The sequence below is a fragment of the Vitis riparia genome, chromosome 3 (genome assembly GCF_004353265.1).
Source record: "Vitis riparia cultivar Riparia Gloire de Montpellier isolate 1030 chromosome 3, EGFV_Vit.rip_1.0, whole genome shotgun sequence".
NCBI classification, from domain to species: domain Eukaryota; kingdom Viridiplantae; phylum Streptophyta; class Magnoliopsida; order Vitales; family Vitaceae; genus Vitis; species Vitis riparia.
This window is the reverse complement of record NC_048433.1, coordinates 1,127,513-1,147,272: the sequence shown is the minus strand read 5'-3', so window position 1 is coordinate 1,147,272 and position 19,760 is coordinate 1,127,513. Positions and strand designations below refer to the sequence as shown.

The following is a 19,760-nucleotide window of genomic DNA, read 5'->3' as shown; positions in this document are numbered from 1 at the left end:
TTTAACCTAAACAAGTATGTAGTTTTCCTAATTTCTCAGAAATGTAGTTGAATAGTTTAATATACAACTGTAGAATTTCACCTTGTTGAACCAGTAAAGAGAGTTTCAAATGTACTTGTCTTAGAAGCCAAATCAAATATGTTTGCCTTCAGAGCCACGGCTGTAACATGAGATGGAGAACTGGAGCAACAAAACAAAAAGAAGTCATAAAACAAAACATACTAAAAACATCACACACAAAAGGAATAAGAAAATAAACCTTTGAACAAGGGAAGAGAAAGTTTTGGGTTAACTAAAAGCACCATATGTAATAGTTAGATTGACAATTTGGTTTCAAAAATGCATCGATTCAGAACTGTCTAATTTCCAATAAGACTTATCCTCAAAAACAAATTAAAGACTTTCAAGATGGAGGCACAGGTAAGTAAGTTTTGACTTTAAATTTAGGTCAAAGTAATGGCAAATTGAAGATCAATTTAAGTTGAGAAAGGACTAAAAAGTACACTAAGAACGAATGAACACTGATTAGAGTGTCGAAGCCAACTTATGGGGCAAAAATAAGGAAATTAGGATAGGACATTTGAATATCCAACTAGTGATGCTCGAGTGTCCTGAAGGGCACTTAAGCACCCCACTAGAGGACATTTAAGCTCCCCAAACTTTTTGTTCAGAAAAATTATTTTTAAAATTCCAAAAAGAAAACTTCTATTTTTCATATCAAGTGGTATCCTAATATAACGTGACCACAAAACTTAGTGATTTCCTACCAAATACCTAAAGCTGATACTCTAGAAGTTGTCAAGAGAGTCCTAGAAAAAGAACAATCTTTAATGGTAGGTGCTTCAATTCTCTTTAGCCTCAGCACTGAGTTGAGTTGATCTACTAAGGGGCACAAGGGAATGTTCCATCAAGGACATGAAGAAGAAACGTAGGTGTTGGTCAATGTAAATCTATTGAGGGTTGGTAGCCTCCAAACCAAGTAAAACTATGTACTTTTCTTTCACATTTAGTAGAACTTGTTCTATGATCAATAAACTCATAGTTTTTATACCTGCAAAGGTTTTGGTTGAGGCTCTATAAGTGGTTTTCCATGTATATCTGGTGTCTTGTTGTATGTGATTGTTAATTTTCTGTACTTTTTATATTTCTAAATACTAAGTTAAATCAATTAATTGAGAAATTAAGATCTTAGAAAATTAAATTTAGGGCCATAAAAGTAGGCAAAAGTTCAACTCCCTATTGCTGCACGCCCCCCCCCCCCCCCCCCCCCCCCCCCCTTCCCTCTCTCTCTCTCTCGGTAGTATTGTGAATCAAGAACAAAGAACCAACAAGTCCTACCAAAAACTCTTCACAAGCCATAGGTTAGTAAAAATACAATAATCAATAATATACAACTTCACCAAACTAACAGGAAAATCCAAGCATGTTACACCCATTGTGTTATTGTAACCACCACAAAAGACTAACTGCAAAATGTAAAATTTAATATAGCAAAGAACCACCACATAACTGGATACAAAACAATTCTTTCAAAAGCCATGACTAGATTCCATCATCATAAAAATGTCAAACCACAATTAGTAAACAAACGCCTACTAATGCACATAATCCACCCAATGAAATTTTACCATTTTAACATTTTTTCTAAAATGCTGACACCCATGGCCATCATTGAAGAACTGCTCCAATTAGGGGATAAATTTCTTATCAAAGTGCAAATGATCTCCACCATATTAACCCTGCAGTCATAACAAGGAATGGATATGAAAAACTAAAGATAACTAAAAGCCACTGAAGTAAAAATAAAAAAATCAATAAAAAATGAACTTGTCTGGAAGGAAGAGATAAAGAGTTTGAATCAGTATATTACTGCATTTCCATGTGTGCATTCATGCGAGTTGCTTGAACATGCAGGGAGTTTCCAATGTCCATCAAAGCAAAAGAAACAGCCTAGACATCATAAATTCCACTTTGGTTAGACATAATTGTTACAAGAAAATCAAGTTACTATATATTAGGGGTAAAAAAGAATCTCCAACCCATTTGCCAGGTCAACCATAAAGAAGATAATTATGGCAGAAGGCATCCATATGGTAGCAGGTAAGAACAAGAATATTTATCCTTCACCATTTCCACATATGTTTGACAACATCTTGTCACGAACTTAGTCTTTTCCTAAGCTCATGCGGCACTTAGACAAGCCAAACCCTTGATCTTGCTAAGTTAGCCTTACTCAAAGGAAGCTTTTATTTCTCAAAGAAAGCTTTACAAGTGCTTTGGGAACTCACTTGTTTGGTACCTTGGCCAAATGAGGCCTCACCTATTTATAGGCACCAATGGAACTCTCTGGAACCTTGGAAGGTTCCTTACAAATCAAGAATATTCTAGAACACCCTACACAATTCTATGTACAAGAATATACAAGAGATCTCTAGAATTCTCTAGAAAGCCTTGGACTTCTCTCATGCCTTCCACCATAGTGTAGAGATGTGTGGACTTCTTTAGGCATCTCTAGAACCTTCCACACTCTTCCTACTAATGGCTAAGTGTAGGAGTCTCCAAAAGCTTCCTGGGCTCTATATAAACCCATGAGGAGGCTCATTTGAAACATCTTGTGACAATCTGCTCCCCTAGGAACAGTTAAGAGGTTGAATACTTTACCAAATGAATGGCTTGACAGTCAACACTTTATGCAGCTTCCCACCAGGGGCTAGCTAGAGCAGATTATCTTTCACAAGTTGGCAGATATAATTTTTTTTTTTTTTTTTGTTTTGTGTAAGTGGTGGGAAATGGTTAATAGAAACACCTACAAAAATGAAGACAACTGCAAGAAGTTGAGCTTACTGGAGCATTCATAGCATCCAGGAGAAACCTAAGCAAAAAGGGTCTCAAGTGTCAAGATCAAACAGCTTGAGATTAGTTGAAGTATGCAGCCTGTTATACTTTAAACTTGGATCCAAGTAATGCAGGATCTAGTTCTAGCACACAGCAGTTAATGAAGGTGACATAAATGAATTTAAAGCTGATTAATTACAATGAGAAGAAACTCATCCAGGAATTAAAGAAAAAAAACTTTGGGAAAGAGAAGTTGAGGACAGTAGCCAATTTAACACACCAGAAACTGAGGCACAGTGGCAGCACAATTGGCACAAGGATCAATGGTAGCAGAAATAAAAGTTTCAAAAACTTGATTCCATTTGAATAGACAAGCTACAAGTCTCATTTAGAATGCAAGGGAAATGGCAATTTAAAAGATGACTTCCTTTAATTGAGTCTTTCCAAGTCAACTTGGTTACTGATGAGAAAATAGATGAAAACAAGGGGCATAACAGATTGAATTAATGTGTGTTAGCTCAATATGGAAAACTAGAATTAGAGGAAGGAGGTTGTTCACCCCATGGCAACACCATGTTATCCAATAGGAAAGCAATAATTATAACATAAAAATTAGGCTGCAAGTCTATTATAATCAAGCTAAGTAATGTATGACAGTTTTACATTTTTTTTTTTTTTTTTTTTTTTGTGATAGGTGCATATGACAAGTTAATAAGAAGACTGAATTAAACATTTAAGGAATGTTATTTGAGATTTTAAGCTGTTTTGGTCATTTGAGCAACCATCAAATGCAGTCCATTGCACACTTCCATATAAAACACTCTGAGTGTAATCATGTAGCTCTAGGATAGTTCTCAACATTTATAAGAGGATGATACATCCAAAAAATAACTAATCTTAATCCAAATCAAATCCACTGGTAGAGTAAGATATATTAGGCACCATGGCCCCATAAGCAGCATAAAGTTGATAAATATAAAGTTATCATGCAAATGTTAAGGGAATTTATAGCTCAAGAATTTATGGAGTATTAATCACATAAATCAATACAGAAGCAACATTAAGCAGAATAAATTGTTCAACTGCAAGCTCCGTATCACACTTGTGTATCTGTGCTTGTGTGGAGTTGGGGGCAAGTGATGAGATTAAAGCATTGATCCAAGAAATTGACAAGTGAGAAAATAATGCCAAAAGGAACTTCAATAACATATTACCGTGTTAAAGGATACCAGTCGACAGAGCAGATCCAGGGTAACAAGGACTTCTTCATTGCAATCTAAATACAACCTCTGGGCTAAACGCAGAAGCAACACCAACACCCCAGATTGTGTGTACTACAAAAAAATGATTCACATTATGAAATAAAGAGGATTGTTTAAAAAAAATCCAAATGGAACACTCAATAATAAGCATAATAAGCATATCACACTTTGTGTTGCTAGAGTAATGACTTTCATAATATATTAAAAGTGTATGAGCTGTGTTAGTGACTCAAATCATCACAACCAAGCATTGTCCTAATTGAGGTCACCTTCACCAATAAAAATACACATGTTGAACCAATAATAGAAACACATTTTGAGATGTGGAATAACTGAATAAATAATCTGGAAGGGAAAGAACCTCCCCTATTCTAGTTAAAACTTCCAGGTATGATTTACCAAGGAAAAGTCCATAACTTTTAAACACAGAATTCAACATGGCAGGACAAAAATGAAGTGCTGAAAAAATAATTTAAAAAAAAAAAAAATCACATGCAAGATGATGTAAAATCCATCTTATTCATTAATACATGAACAAAGCTGCCAGAAGAAAAAGAGATGAAACCAATATCATTCTTTGTGAAATCACAGAACATTTCTGGTCAACACAAAAAACTAGCAAAAAACAGAATTGTTTATATCAATAGATGACATAAAACTTAGTTTAAAAGGATGGATTGCACCATGATGCACAATTGACACAATGAAATCAACGCCTTCATGTAAATCAGAAAGTATCTTATACTGACTAAATTTCCCTTGACCCGATTCACAGGGAAACAATCAATAAACTTTAAGAGGGGCTCGGATTTCAACATCATACAACATAATACCATAAAAATATGAACAAAATCCTAGACCATTCAGCAGGATGGATCCTATAACTATTTGCATGAGCATCTCTACAGAATCGTTGCATGCCTTCCACAAACAACCCCAACCACCCCCCAACCCACAACTACACAAGGAAGGTAGAAGAATAACAAAATATTGAAGACCAAAGAAGAAATGCAATGCACTAGAGTACTCACATCAAAGAGTACCTTTTAATTTCTATAAATGCACTCAAGAATATTTAAATGCATAGTATGAACAAATCTCCTTGCCAAGAAGAACAAAGGAATCAACATACAGAAATAAACAAATAATAAGTCATAAAGGTGAAAACTTCTGCCTATTTACCTCCCACCGTACTAGAGCAGTATTGCCATCAATCACTTTCAAAACATGACCACGTGTTTGACTAGGAATAATTAATCCTTCAACCCCAGGAACATGCAGTGGCACCCGTGTTTCAATAATCTGAGAAATGTTATCCACCAAGGAATCACTAGTAATCTCTAACAAGGATGATATGCCAACAGATTTATCAAGGAAATTATACCTGTGAACAAAATAAAGACAGAAAATGAGGACTACATATTAACAAATTATAAAATAACAGACCTTATTCCACATGTTGCTTGGGAAAATGGCCAAAGAAAGAGGTATGAAAAAAATTGGAAGTCTTATATGGAGAGGTTTGACAATCCACACTAGAAAATCCATGCACCCAAGATCCAATGACCTCAATAGTTCATTCATTTTGCATAATATTTACTACTAGAAGTATGTGGTATTACCATCAGCATTGAGCTGATTTATAGCCCCCTCAATAATCAATAGTGGGACGCATGGTTTATTGTGGATTACATAGCATAACAACTAATCCCGAATCCTCTGGTGACAAAAGGAAAATGATAATAGAAATGTGATTCTCATTTACTTTACTTTTTCCACTTTTTTACTATGAGATTTTACAATGTCTATCACAGAATTTAACATACATTAAATAGTAGATAGTAGATAGTAGATGCAGCAAATCATCTAATCATAAATGCAAAAAAAACAAGGAATCTCATTTATAGACAGTCAATTCAACTCAGCATGCTTTTTATCCCAACCAAGGATGAAAATATCAGTTTTGACGGGTATATTGGTAACTATTGATGGATATTTTGACATAAAATATCGGTGGGTAAAAATTGATCAAAACTCGTGGAAATGTTGGAAAAACTCAATGATATAACAAATAATAATAGACATTTTGAAATTATTTTTTTGAAAAAATTGATATATCTGATATAATTTGTCATATTCGAAAATAATGTCTTATGCATTGATAAGAAATATGAATTTTGTAAATATAGATTTATTATTAAACTATATTTTAAATATTATTCAATAATAATGTTATGATATTTGATAATTATATGTCCAACTTGAAAATATATTTAACATTAAAATAACGATCTATTTAATTCAAATATATTCAATGGTGTAAAATAAAATGATGATATATGTATCATGTCATGATTTATAGTTTTTTATTCTTAACAACCAATTAAAAGAAATTTAAAAATAAAATAATTAAAATTAATATTTCATTATCTTGTTTTTCCATAGATATATATATATCAAAGCTAAATCCTATAAAGAATAATATGATTTATATTTAAATTGTTACCAAAGGACTAAATCGCCCAGTTGGTTAACTACTTGGGAACTTGGCATGCAAACCGGGATTCAATTCCTCTCAATTCATTTTTGCGCATTTGACTGGATTTGAATGGTGTTGGCCCATGTTGACCGGTCAAAGCAGCGATAATTTCACCCAAAAATCCCAATAAATCAGGATAAAATCGATAAATTTGGAAACATCGCCAATAATTCTGGAAAAAAACTGAAATATCCACCAATCAATATATCCTTCTTGATATCATGTTGGGCTCCACTGCAGCACAATATTTCATGGAAATATCGCTGAATATCGACAACATTTTCATCCATGATCCCAACAAGGAATGAGAAGATTGAAGGGGCGTTCTTCAGGGAGTGAAGCCTTTGAGAGTAAGTCTCATTTGGTGAGATAGTTGATTCCTTGCATGGATAAGAAAAGAGAAGAGTTTGGCATTAGAGACTTATTTGTCTTTAACAAGGCTCATCCTGGCAAATAGTGTTGGAGGTTTGCAGCAAAAAATGAGCCCTTGTGGAAGCAGGTCATTATGGGAAAGTTTGAGGAAGAACAGGTAGTCGGAGTTCTCACAAAGTGAGGATGGGTATGGTTGTGTTGGGTTGTGGAAGGCCATAAAGGAAGGACAGGAGGTCTTTAAAAGCAGAACTAATTTTGCTGTGAAGGATAGTAGAAGAGTGAAGCTCTGGAAAGATATTTGGTATGGTGAATCTTGCTTAAGTGTCTCCTTCCCCTTTTTATTGCCAATTGCCAACTCTAAGGATGATTGGACTGTGAATGTTTGAAAAGAACCAAGCAGAGAATATCCAGTATCAATTTAAGTGTATTGTCAAGTATTATAAATAATATTGTTGTTTGTCTATCAAAAAGGAGAAAAAAAAAAAAAGATCCATGTAGATTACATTTCACCAAGCTATAGAAATAAGGGGGAGACCACAAGTCACACAACAATAGAAACTGATGCCCAAATCACTTATCTATAGGTAAAAAAAAATATAATTAAGACGCCAAAAGGGAACAAACCCCTAGTACATGGGAGGTCGACAAGTAACTACACAGAAATAAATAGCATTGATATCAAGTATAAACCGAATACAATCCAATGGGGAAAGAATTAGATGCCTAAGCTACATGGCATAACACACATGCATAAACCCAAAGCAATGAGCTCTTGTAAAATATTTATTTCAAGGCTCAATTGCAGTCACAAGCTTTGAAAGACTAGTAAGGCAAAAGTCAAGACATCCCACCATAAACATATCAGAATTTCTGTTTAAATGTGTATGTGTCTGTGTGTGTGTGTGTGTGTGTGTGTGTGTGTGTGTGTGTGTGTGTGTGTGTGTGTGTGTGTGTGTGTGTATATTTTTGATTGGAAACGCCACAAACATATATTAATATAAAAAAGAAGTACAAGAAGAAGGATGAAAAATCCTCCCACCAAAGACAACTAAATTACAGGAAAATAGACATAAAACAAACGAACTCCCACTAAGGACCAATCCCTATGGAGTACACACCGCTATCCAATCCAACTGAATCACATTAAGGGGAGTCCCCTTAAATGCCTTGGAACAGAAAGCCAAAGGGAAGCAAGGAAAACAATAGAGTCCCAAAGGAACTCTGAATTCCTTGCTTTATCCTCAAAAATCCTTGCGTTTCTTTCCCACCACACAACCCGAATTAGAGCTATGCTCACAGCTTGCCACAAAACTATCCCTCTCTTAGAATTACCGAAGCCTTTAAATTTGATGGACATCATGTCATATATGCTCCTTGGGGGAACCCAATCCATCTTAGCTAACTGAAATAACCTGTGCCACAACCCAATCGTCAAGGAACAATGAAGAAAAAGGTGATCTGCTGATTCCCCGTGCTTCATGCACAGGATACAAGTATCAGGACTAAGGGCTTTGTAGGGTCTTCTCACTTATAACATGTCATTAGTATTCACCTTCTTGTGTGCCACTAACCAGACAAAGGACTTCACTTTGAAAGGAACTTGAGAATTCCACACGAACTTTGAAGGAAAGTTCTGAGGAGATCCAGAAGATTGAGATAATGCTAGAAAAAAGGATTTGACTAAAAAAAGCCCTGAAGAGGATAATGGCTATAATCTGGCATCTGGGACCGAAGGAGAGAGATACAAATCATCAAGAGACCGCATGAGGCCTTCTAAGTCCTCAATCTCAGAATCTGACAGGTTACGACGGAAATTCAAATTCCACAAGAAAGGCCGAGATGAACCGAGAACTGAAGAAATAGAAATGTTTTTATCCACGACTACTCTAAATAGTCTTGGATATTGGGTTCCCAAAGGTTGGTCCCCCCGCCACAAATCTTCCCAAAACCGAATTCTTTCCCCGTTTCCTACCACATACCGAGTAATCAAAGAAAACCCCTGAAAGACTTGAGCAATAGCCTTCCAAGGACAGCGATGTGACCATCTGACTAAAGTATTAGCATCCCAACCATTAGAGTGTGAACCATAAATGCTTAAAATGACCTGATGCCAAAGAGCTGAACCCTCTCTAGGATACCTCCATAACCATTTCCCTAAAAGAGCGAGATTCCTCCAAGAAATATTCCCCAAACCCAAACCCCTTATTGTCTTCGGTTTGCACACCACATCCCACCTCACTAAATGATCTCTTTTGCCTTCCCCAACCCCTGACCATAAAAAATCCCTTTGTAGCCACTGAAGCGGGAATTTTGAATAAGGAAAGGAAGTAACTTGGCAAATGGGTAAGATAAGATTGGATAAGAGTTATCCTCCCCCCGAAGGATAAGTAGGTCTTTTGCCACCCATCTAATCTACTTGAGATTCTCTCAATCACTGGATCCCAAAAGCCACACGTCTTAGGGTTCCCGCCCAAAGGGAGACCCAGATAGAGAATAGGCCATCCGGACGCCTTACAATCAAGCATCACAGCCAATCTTGAAAGATGAACCTGATCAAGATTGATGCCATAAATACTACTCTTGTTAAGATTGACCTTGAGCCCAAAAATGTGCCCAAACACTAACAAAAGACTCTTCAGAGTCTGCAACTCTTCCTCCCTTGAGTTAGAAAAGAATATGGTGTCATCAGCAAATTGCAAATGGGACACCCTAATTCTATTCCTACCCACCCTGAAACCCTCCATCAAATATCTTTCCTCAGCTCTCATAAGCATCCTACTCAATACATCTACGACTAAAGTAAACAAAAAAGGGGATAAAGGGTCGCCTTGTCTTAATCCTCTTGATGCCTTAACCCACCCTTTAGCCCTACCATCCACCAAGATTGCATAAGATACCGAAGATAAACATCCACTCATCCATTTCCTCCATCTAGGACTGAACCCCTTCTTTTCTAACACATGATCCAAAAAATCCCACTTCACATGATCGTATGCCTTTTCAAAGTCTATTTTGAATACAACGCCTTCCTCCCCTGACCGTCTTCTCTCGTCCACTATCTCATTCGCTATAAGAACCGCGTCCAATATTTGTCTCCCTTGAACAAAAGCGCCTTGAGTATAGTGGATGGTCTCATGTAGAACCCCTCTTAGACGCCCTGAGAGCACTTTGGCTATTATCTTGTAGAGACTAGTGATCAAACTAATGGGTCTAAAGTCTGATATTCTCTTTGACAAACTCTTTTTGGGTATTAGAACAATGAAAGAGGCATTAGTGCTTTGATTGATAATTCCGCTCCTATTAAATTCAGCGAACACTCTCACCAACTCCTCCTTAATCACATCCCAACACTCTTGGAATACGGCAATAGTAAAGCCATCTGGCCCCGGAGCCTTGTCCCTATCCAACTGAAAAATGGCCTTAGAAATCTCTTCTTCGGTGAAAGGGGAGTCTAACCTTAACGCACTCTCTTCCAAAATAGGGGACCAATCTAATCCTTCCACACCCCAAGACTCTCCTGTAGGATTTGTGTAAAGCTTTTCAAAGTAATGTAAGATCTCCTCTGTGATACTCTCGGCATTCTTCAGCACTAAGCCCCTCTCATTCTCCAACTCCTTGATATATTTCCTATTCCGCCTGCCGTGTGTGTGTGTGTATATTGGAGTCTACAAAGTTAAATACCCCACCTCACCCTCCAGAAAACAAAAAAAAAAAAGGGTTTCATGTCAGACAGCATGGATGAAGCCAAGAGGCTCAAAAAACCAAAGAAAAAAAAAATGTTTCATGGCAGACAAGTTAGCATGAATGAAGCCAAGAGGATGACCAATAAAATCATAACAAATTCTACTTACACGCATTCTGCTGGCCAAGTTCCTTCACAAAGAGCTGATAAAAAGCCAACAAGTTCCACAGTCCTGATCGGGAATTCACCTTCCAAGTTGCAAAGAAGACACCGAATAGGACCATCAACAAAACTCTCCCTATCCCAGAACTGATTGCAGAGAGATTCCTACATCATTCACAGAAAAGAATCTCCAATGGCTGAAAGATAAGCAGAAGATATAATGATGAAAGAAGCTTCTCTGAAATATCAACAGAAAAACATTGCACATCCAAACCTCTCCTCGATAAATTTTGCAAAGAATATCCAGTATCAATTTAAGTGTATTGTCCTCTAGCTGCACCATAAACAGGTGGGATAAATTAGGAGATGTTTGATGAATTCTTTACAAGCTAAAGATGCATAATACCGCTACCTGAACATTTATCTCATAAGATGCAATAAATGCAGAGACAAAAGTTCTCAAGACACTCCTATAACCAGCAACAGGTCCCTGAAAAAAGACCAACAACAGAGAGAGAAATGAAATTTAAAACTGAAGATATGAAAATACCATTATATTATCACAATTGCAACAGCAAGCATCAGCATTATTCTTAGTCTAGGCAACAAATTGCATGCTTTAGCATGAGCAGAAGCATAAGCCAAAACGTAAACAAAATAAATAAATAAATCAATAAATAAATAAAACTATTAACCAGTCACCACAAAAATTTAGAACTATCAACTGAGAATAACTTACATCTGAATCCTTCAATATGTCACTTTGAAGAAGTTCAAGAAAATAACTCAATGATGCAGCCTCAAAGGCTTGACGAACATAACCGACATGATCAATATCCTGGAAAACAAAATTAAAACAAAAAATGAAAAACATATTTATATTCTTTATACAATCCAGAATAGGAAACAAAAAGCCACATACCATTAGCACACTATTTTCCTGTTTTCCAGGAAGTGATGAAATAAGGCAGAGAAACACAGCCCATGTAAGAATTAGTGGGCCTGCTTCCTTTGTTTCAAAAGCATTGAAACCTGATATTATTGCATCTATTTCTTGGACATCAGTCAAGGAAAACAAAGTGCAACCCTCCCTGAGAAACAGTGCAACAGTGCAATCCACTTATCAATAGATTATCAATTACCACAAAGCAGTTTATTGCAATGAAACAATTGTCCCCTACAATTAGTAAAAATGAAATCCACAAAAATGAAAAAAAAAATTAATTAATTAAACAAGGCCATCAAATTGCTAATATCATTTTTACAAGAATATGCAAAAGTGAAAATAATAAATAAATTAAACAAGGCCATCAAAGTGCAAGTATCTTTTTGCATATTCTTGTTTAACTTATTGCTAAGATTAAACCTCTCTCCAGTGAAAACAGTTCTTTAAATTTTTGAGGAATGTCTCAGTTTACTGAAGTAGTGGATTGGGATTCTAAAATCAAAGGTCAAGCACCACAAATAAAACCATACAAATAACAATTATGAAATGCTGAAAATATTTATGAGCAATGGTCAATGTAAAATGAAGTGCCAAAAGATCTTTTAGACATTTTAGCATATTAATAAAAATCAAGAAAAGGCAAACCACTAGGTATGAAGCATCTGCCTCACAAGTGGCCCATATTACAAGACATGAGTTTCAAGGCATTTCAACCTTGAGCCCATACCACAAAGGGTTTTCCCTGAGTTAAAAACCAAGGTAGCCCCACTCCCTTCAACAGTTTGATAAACTGTCAAACAAATGAGGTCTTCAAATATCATCTTACTGCTTAGTGGGTTTGAAGATTGCGTTGTAATGAATACCACCTTTTTTTCCTTCTTCCTTTTTTTTTTCTTTATTTGGTTCTTTTGAGAAAATAAACAATCATTACTAGGATGAAAGAATGAACAAAAAGGAACAAGGAACATACTTGAGACAAAAATAAAATAAGAACAAGGAATTCTTCATTTCAGAGATAAGAAAGATGCGTTTTCATGTAGCCAATCCATTTCACTATAACGACAAACACAGACAACAAGAAAAGGAACTAACAACTTGCTTAAAACCTGAAAGGCATTTCATCATGAATCAATTGAAGAAGATTTTCCAGGTCCAGGGTTTCTATAAGGATGAGTAGCAGCTGAACTTTAGCGTGATAAAAAGAATGTGTTGCTTCAGGTGAAATTGCCAGCTTTCCAAAGTTAAAAGACCCAGAAATGATTCCCTGGAACACAGTGTCCTTCAGGAATGAATTGGATAAGAAAAGAAAATAGAAACCAACATCTACATAAGGATGACAAAATACCTTGTAAAGCAAGCACAATTTTTTCCACTGTGCACCATTACAAACACAAAATGACTCATAATAGGCAAGGAAAAGAATGTCCAAGATCAAATTGTCTTCAATAAGTGTCTCTTCAGCCCATAAAGTGAATAGGTCAATATCCTGAAGAGAATTGCCCATGATAGAAATTAAAAGTTACGAATAAAATGGAAGAACAAGTATCAGTGAAGTAACAATGATAACCAAATGGTAAATTAGTCATAACTCCTTGTTTTCAAATAAGATGCACCTATATTCTTGAACCATATAATGTATACAATACGAGACAAAATAATTTATAACAAGAAAATGATGAAAGTCCAGTATTCCATGAAACCTTAACAGTTCTGTACCCAACAAACAGACACAAGACTTTTTTTATAACAGATGCATGTTCAGTCTATTGGAATAATTGAATCTTGCTGATGCACCAATATGTATATGCTTAAATATATCTACAATAATGTCAATGCGCTATCATTTCTGGGATGGAAAACCTTCAGGTGGGCCCTTTCAGATGACAACATAAAATGGCATATACTTTGTTGGGATTTAGGCATCTAATATCCATTATCATATATTTCTAATTTTCCTACAATCGCTTGTGCAGCAACATTAATTATATTATGGTTACAATGTCTTTTCCATTTCTCCTTTCTCATGATACCAAGTTCAACAGTAATGATTCAAAAAAGACCAGAACTGATGCTCAAACAGTTTTTTAATAATCCCCATTTACTCAAGCCAATAAGTGTAGTTCCATTATAGTTGTTACTACTTGCTTTTCTCAATTAGGTAGCTCTCCTCTACAAAATTTAACTATGTTAACACATGCTCAATAGTTCACTTCTTTGGCCAGGAAAAAACCTTTTTCTCGAAGGAGTTGAAGCCTCAGCATAACCTATTCTCAACTTTAACTACAGCGCCCAATAGCTCAAATAAATCAAATGCCATAAGTCTAGTTAGATTAAATGACAGGACACAATGGTAGACATCCTTAACTCCTTATCACATCCCTAAGGCGGCAAAATGTAACCATATTCCATTGTTTTTTTTTTTTTTTTCTTTTTTGATAGATCCATATTCCATAGTTATCCTTCATAGTACTGTTAATATATTTTATTTTAACTATCCTTGATTGCAAACTTATGGTTGGACAGGACACACCGCACAGCAAAACTGTAAGATGCTGAGAGTATTGTGGTTCAGCAAATGCTCAAAATATCGATGTCAATGGAAATATCAATGATTGGATTTTACAAAAATATGAATGGCAATTTTGATATCAATGGAAATATCTGTAAAAGGTGAAAAAAAAAATGATGGAACTTTATCAAAAAAGAAACATAGAAATTTTGAATGAAACTTTAAAAATGATAAAAACAAGCAATACTTCATATGCTAAACTAGTTTTTTCAATAAAGTAATACATATGTGATGAAATTAGAGTGCATTGACAACAAATATGATTTTCAAACTAAATAGTGATTTATTTATTTTTTATAGGTGAAGAAAAGTCATATAAAAAGTAAAGAGGAGACACAAAAAACAGTGCCCTCAAAATATATAGGAAGTATATAAAAGAAGCTTAAAGACTCAAACCAAAGGGGGAAGGAAAGAAGCAAAAAACATCACATGTCCTTACTTAGAGTCTAACCAATCAATGAAACTTACAAGAGAAATAGGACTCATCTACAAACACCCTAGACCAAGACCACAGGTTACAAACAAAAGAATCTTTCAATCTTTGGATCAATAACTCCTCATTGTCAAACGCTATCAAATTCTTTTCCTTCCACACTGTCCAAAATATACATAAAGGGGTCGTTTGTCAAGCCTTTTTACGAGTTTTACCCACAAACGACCCATGCCACCCAAGAAGAGTTTCTTCCTTCACTGAATAAGAAAGAATCCAAGATAGACCAAAGAGGGAGAAAAGAATATTCCAAAAAACTCGAGTCTTTGCACAGTGAAGAAGAAGGTGATTAACCGTCTCTGCTTCAGAGAGGGGCAAAGGAAACACCTATTTGCCAAAAAGTACCACTTCCTTTGAAGTTGGTCTAGAGTTAAAACTTTCCCCCAAAAAGCCTCCCAAGCAAAGAAAGCCACCTATGGAGGCGCGCTCGATCTCTACATACTACCACTAGGGAACCAAGGAGGATTTTCGGGCTCCAAGATAGAATAGAGAGATTTGACTAAAAAGATCGCACACCTCGAAGCTGTTCAAAGCACTCTATCTTCCGCATCCCTATGAACCCTAATTGCTTAAATCTTTTGCAGAAAACGCTCCACCAAATCCAACTCTCAATCATTAAAGGCTTTTGAGAAAAGAGGGGTCCATCCATCCCCTTCACCTTCAAGGTTCCAAACACCTGCCGCCCAAGCTTCCTTAGACAAAGAAAGGGTAAATAAGGAAGGAAATGATTCACAAAGTAGCTTATCTCCACACCACTTGTCTATCCAGAATCTCACTCTCTGCCCATTGCCCACATGGAAGGCCATCCTGCCACTCAAATAATTTCACTCCTTCCTAATAGTTTTCCACAACCCCGCACCAAACCTCTCACTCACCTCGCGGGAACTCCACCCCCATCATCTTCACCATACTTTTTACTGATGACATGCTTCCAAAATGCCTCCCTTTCATTAGCATACCGCCAACTCCACTTGCATAAAATGGTTGTATTCATCAGAGAGAGATTTCTCACACCCAAACCACCTTTCCTTTTCTCCAAACAAACCGTTTTCCACCTTACAAGATGCGGTTTTTGTACAAGAGCCCCACCATCCCAAAGAAAATCCTTTTGTATCTTTTCCAATCTCAACCTCACTTTTCTTGGCATGCAAAAGAGAGACATGAAATAGATAGGCATGCTAGACAAGTCATTCAAAGGACTCAACAGGTAACTTTGTTCCCCCCCTCCCATGCAATCACCAACAATATATACCAAACCTAGCAAAAAGTTCATCAAAGCAGACAGGAGCTATACAGAGGATGTCAAGAGGCACTCAACAGGTAACTTAGTAAATCCAGCTGAACATCTTAATTTTTTTTTATCAGAAACAACAATTGACTGAAATTTTATCAAAGAAGCAATAAGGATGAGCTACCTTTCCACTGAAAGCACAGAATAGCATTGCGCAACAAAAGTTGAAAAGTATAGAATATGATTTCAAATCACCAAAATGAGTATCTTTCCTATCATACATACCATGTGCTCTGGATGGCTGGATGATAGAAGGTCATAGAGGACAGATAATAATTTGCTCTCTAATCCATCAGAAATCAGGCTTTGTGCCTCCTGCCTAATGGCATTACCCTCTTCAGAGCCACTTCCAACATATACTGCAACAGACCAAAGATGTATAATCATTAGGGGAACTGAACAATAAATGAATCAATGACCACCTCAAAAAGACCTCAAGCATCCATGTTACAATTATCTAAGCATGCAAGAAAATTTAATCTAGGATCCAGGAAATGCAACGAAACAGGTGAAGCAGATTTAGATTACGTCAGAGCTCACTCCAGTGGTAGCAACCTTAGCCTAGATTGAGGTCAGGTTGAGCTCAGAAGGAAACATGGAAGCCCAAATTGTAGGTACCCAGTAATATTTACTTAGTAAACTGATACTGTCCTTCAAGCATTGGTCAGCTCCCATCTGTTCAAGAAAATAAGGTCGACTAAGGTCCAACAAACTTTAACTTCTAACTTAAAACAACCATGGTAGCTCTAAAGGGAACTTCTGGATTAAAGCAATCCACCAGGCAAGAAACTTTACATGAACCAAGGATATATTTAATAAGAAGGGTATATGGAATGGTTTCAGAACATAAGCCAATATAGTGGGAAAAGGATTGAAAATATTCGATGCAAAAACATATTTGGGGAACATGTGAAGTTGTTTCAAACATCATGAAAAAAAGGAAAGCATTGGTTCTTCAAAAACAATACCGACCCTGTATTTCCACCTCAGTTTATTTTTATATAAATCCCAATCTCCAAGAATTGGAGAGCGTCAAGGTAATCATGCAAGAGAAGACTGGAAAATACCCTGAAACAGTTCATGGCTTCATGATATTAAATTCCAAAAGTTTCTTATGAACATCCAAAGCAACTCCAAATTTCTTCAGAAGAAAATCCACATGTAAATTTGAAATAGTATTGTTTCCATTCAATGGTGCATTCCAATTGACCTAAATTAGAAATTCTCAAAATAGATGCAGGTCATCCTCATTAGTTTTTTTGGTAGACAGGTCGCAGCATCGTAGGATGAGCATTGATATTATTTGCATAAGTTGATCATAGAGAATAAAGTTTTCAGTTCATTTATGGATTCTTATCATTATAAATTTTTTTGATAACATTTGTATCTTCATAAATTTCACATCACTGTCTAAGATAAAGTATCCTTCAAATTATTTATAAGGCATTAACTATAACATAAATAAACAAGTATATATACATACACACACACATGTGTGTGTGTGTGTGTGTGTGTGTGTAAGCTGTTGCACTAATGTTACCAAAAACAAAAGAAGAAATAAATAGCATAATGCATATAGCATAGGACTAGAGAAAAATGCCAACACCTACTTAATAAAAGAAATTTCCACGAAATTTTTCAGAATTGCAGCCCACAAAAGGAAAATAGAATAAACAGGATTACAATATGTCATGATTGACTTACGAGCATGCATGAAAATCTGTCTGGTACACTTCAGCAAGCACTGTCGTTCAATGTAGTATTGAAACAATATCTTCATCACAGGAAAAGAAAAAGAAAGTAGAAGATGAGGCCAGATGATGGACTAGCAACAAAGAAGTGCACTGATAAATAACAATAATAGAATTTTGAACACCTATATTAATAGAGTGGCTACGTGATAAATAAAATAAAAAAAGATAAGAAAGCTAGAAACAAACAGTAATAGCTAACCTAGTGCCTAGAAGAAATGAAAGAAGTAAAAGAAAGGAAATAAATAAAAGAAAAATATTACTGATAAATATTATTTTCTTTTCTAGGAAAAGGCATTCCTCATTTGTTTTGCTCTCATTTATGTTCCAATACAAATCATTTGCAGGCAATCCCTTTTAAAGATAGAATCAGAGGTGACCAAGAGGGAAGTTCCCAATAAAAGAAATTTGGGGAACATCAACTTCCACAGAAGTGCCTTTATTTGAGTAGAAATATGGAAAAGGATTTTCACAGTTAACCAATTTATGGGGATAGAGGATCCTGAAAAATTGGTGTTTTACCAAGACAGACAATCACTATACTATCCCGTGTATTATTTTGCCAATGATCTTCACTCTATTGGGGTTATGTGGACAATTCCAGAAATGTTTAGGGTTTTGCTAGCCAGCCATCATATGTCAAGTTCTCTTGAGGTGATAGAAAAAAGGCATAGAGGGTAGCTCTACCTTGTGTCGCTTGGTTATATTGACTGAACACAATGGAAGGATCTTTGAGGGGTTGAAGTATTTGATTGAATGCTTAAAAGAGATTGTTCTATAATCATTATACGTATGGGAAATAGACACAACAGTGGGTATGAGAGTTCCATTTTCAGATTCTATTGATAGAGCGGATGTAAACAAGATGACAGAGTGATTCTGTTCCTTATATTTTGCTTTTCTATCCAACCTCAGTTGGGTTAGCTTGTATCCCCATGTTACTTGGGTCACCTCCCCTTTTGCTGTATTTTAACATATCATTGCATTTTAATGAAAAAAAAAAAAAAAAGTGTAGTATATGAAGGCTAAAAATATATGCATGGAACCAGGAGGGTAAAACAACATCAAAGATAAAGAACTATTATTATCATTGGGGATTAATTCAATAATGGACTTTGATGGAAGAAAATCATATCATGATTATAGCTATAACAAAAACAACATATACTGTTAAAATAACAACTCCCTATAAATGACTACATGAATCTAACATATCATGACAAGAACGTTCTTTAGACTACTAAGAGATCAACAATTTAAAAAATGATAGGTAGAGTGTGATTGTGGAATGAACAGTAAAAAGGATTAATATTACTAACCACATGAAGAAATTCTTGAACCATTAAATTAACAGCTACATTGTTTTGCTCAACAAACCTTTCGACAAGAAGGTATGACTGCACCTCATCTAAACACTGAAACAAGCAAGAAGTTACTTAACCAAAAGTCTTGTCACATTATATCCTTAAACAGGAATCAATACAAAAAATGAATATCAAGAAGAATAATAGCAGCATTTTCTTTATTATTCATATAGTGATTTCCTAAACTACATTTTTAAATGACAACAATATTTGGTTATACATGCCACACAATGTCAAAAAACATCACAGATGTTAATGCATTTTTACTGAAAAATCACTTTTCATTGTCAAGTTGAAAATGCATTATTGGATACTGAATCTCCAATCCATACAAAATTCCACAGTTTATACACACAAGCTTTTTGTTGCTTTGTATTGTCAACTTTGTAGCCCAGTGGTAACTTCTAGTCCTCACTAGCCGAATGAGTCCAACAAGAAGCCAAAAACAGTACTTATCAAAATTACAAAGAATGAGAGCACTTATCAAAATTATGAAG

The 19,760-nt window shown here is 35.6% G+C and overlaps 1 protein-coding gene across 2 annotated transcripts in view; it reads right to left on the bottom strand.

The window, feature by feature from the left end:
- LOC117911487 overlaps positions 1–19,760 on the bottom strand; it is a 36,239-nt gene that overhangs the window by 12,199 nt on the left and 4,280 nt on the right. The window contains exons 3-17 of one of the 2 annotated variants that reach the window (XM_034825886.1): positions 19,219–19,314; positions 17,853–17,922; positions 16,374–16,507; positions 13,144–13,284; positions 12,905–13,062; positions 11,775–11,943; positions 11,592–11,690; positions 11,265–11,342; positions 11,127–11,186; positions 10,860–11,017; positions 5,280–5,481; positions 4,050–4,169; positions 1,871–1,950; positions 1,629–1,739; positions 82–180 (exon numbers count right to left, since the gene is read on the bottom strand). In XM_034825886.1, coding sequence (XP_034681777.1) covers positions 82–180; positions 1,629–1,739; positions 1,871–1,950; positions 4,050–4,169; positions 5,280–5,481; positions 10,860–11,017; positions 11,127–11,186; positions 11,265–11,342; positions 11,592–11,690; positions 11,775–11,943; positions 12,905–13,062; positions 13,144–13,284; positions 16,374–16,507; positions 17,853–17,922; positions 19,219–19,314 — 1,775 coding nt within the window. Of the gene's footprint in view, positions 1–81; positions 181–1,628; positions 1,740–1,870; positions 1,951–4,049; positions 4,170–5,279; positions 5,482–10,859; positions 11,018–11,126; positions 11,187–11,264; positions 11,343–11,591; positions 11,691–11,774; positions 11,944–12,904; positions 13,063–13,143; positions 13,285–16,373; positions 16,508–16,703; positions 16,808–17,852; positions 17,923–19,218; positions 19,315–19,760 lie in introns of those variants that run through there. The other variant, XM_034825887.1, reaches the window with a different exon arrangement.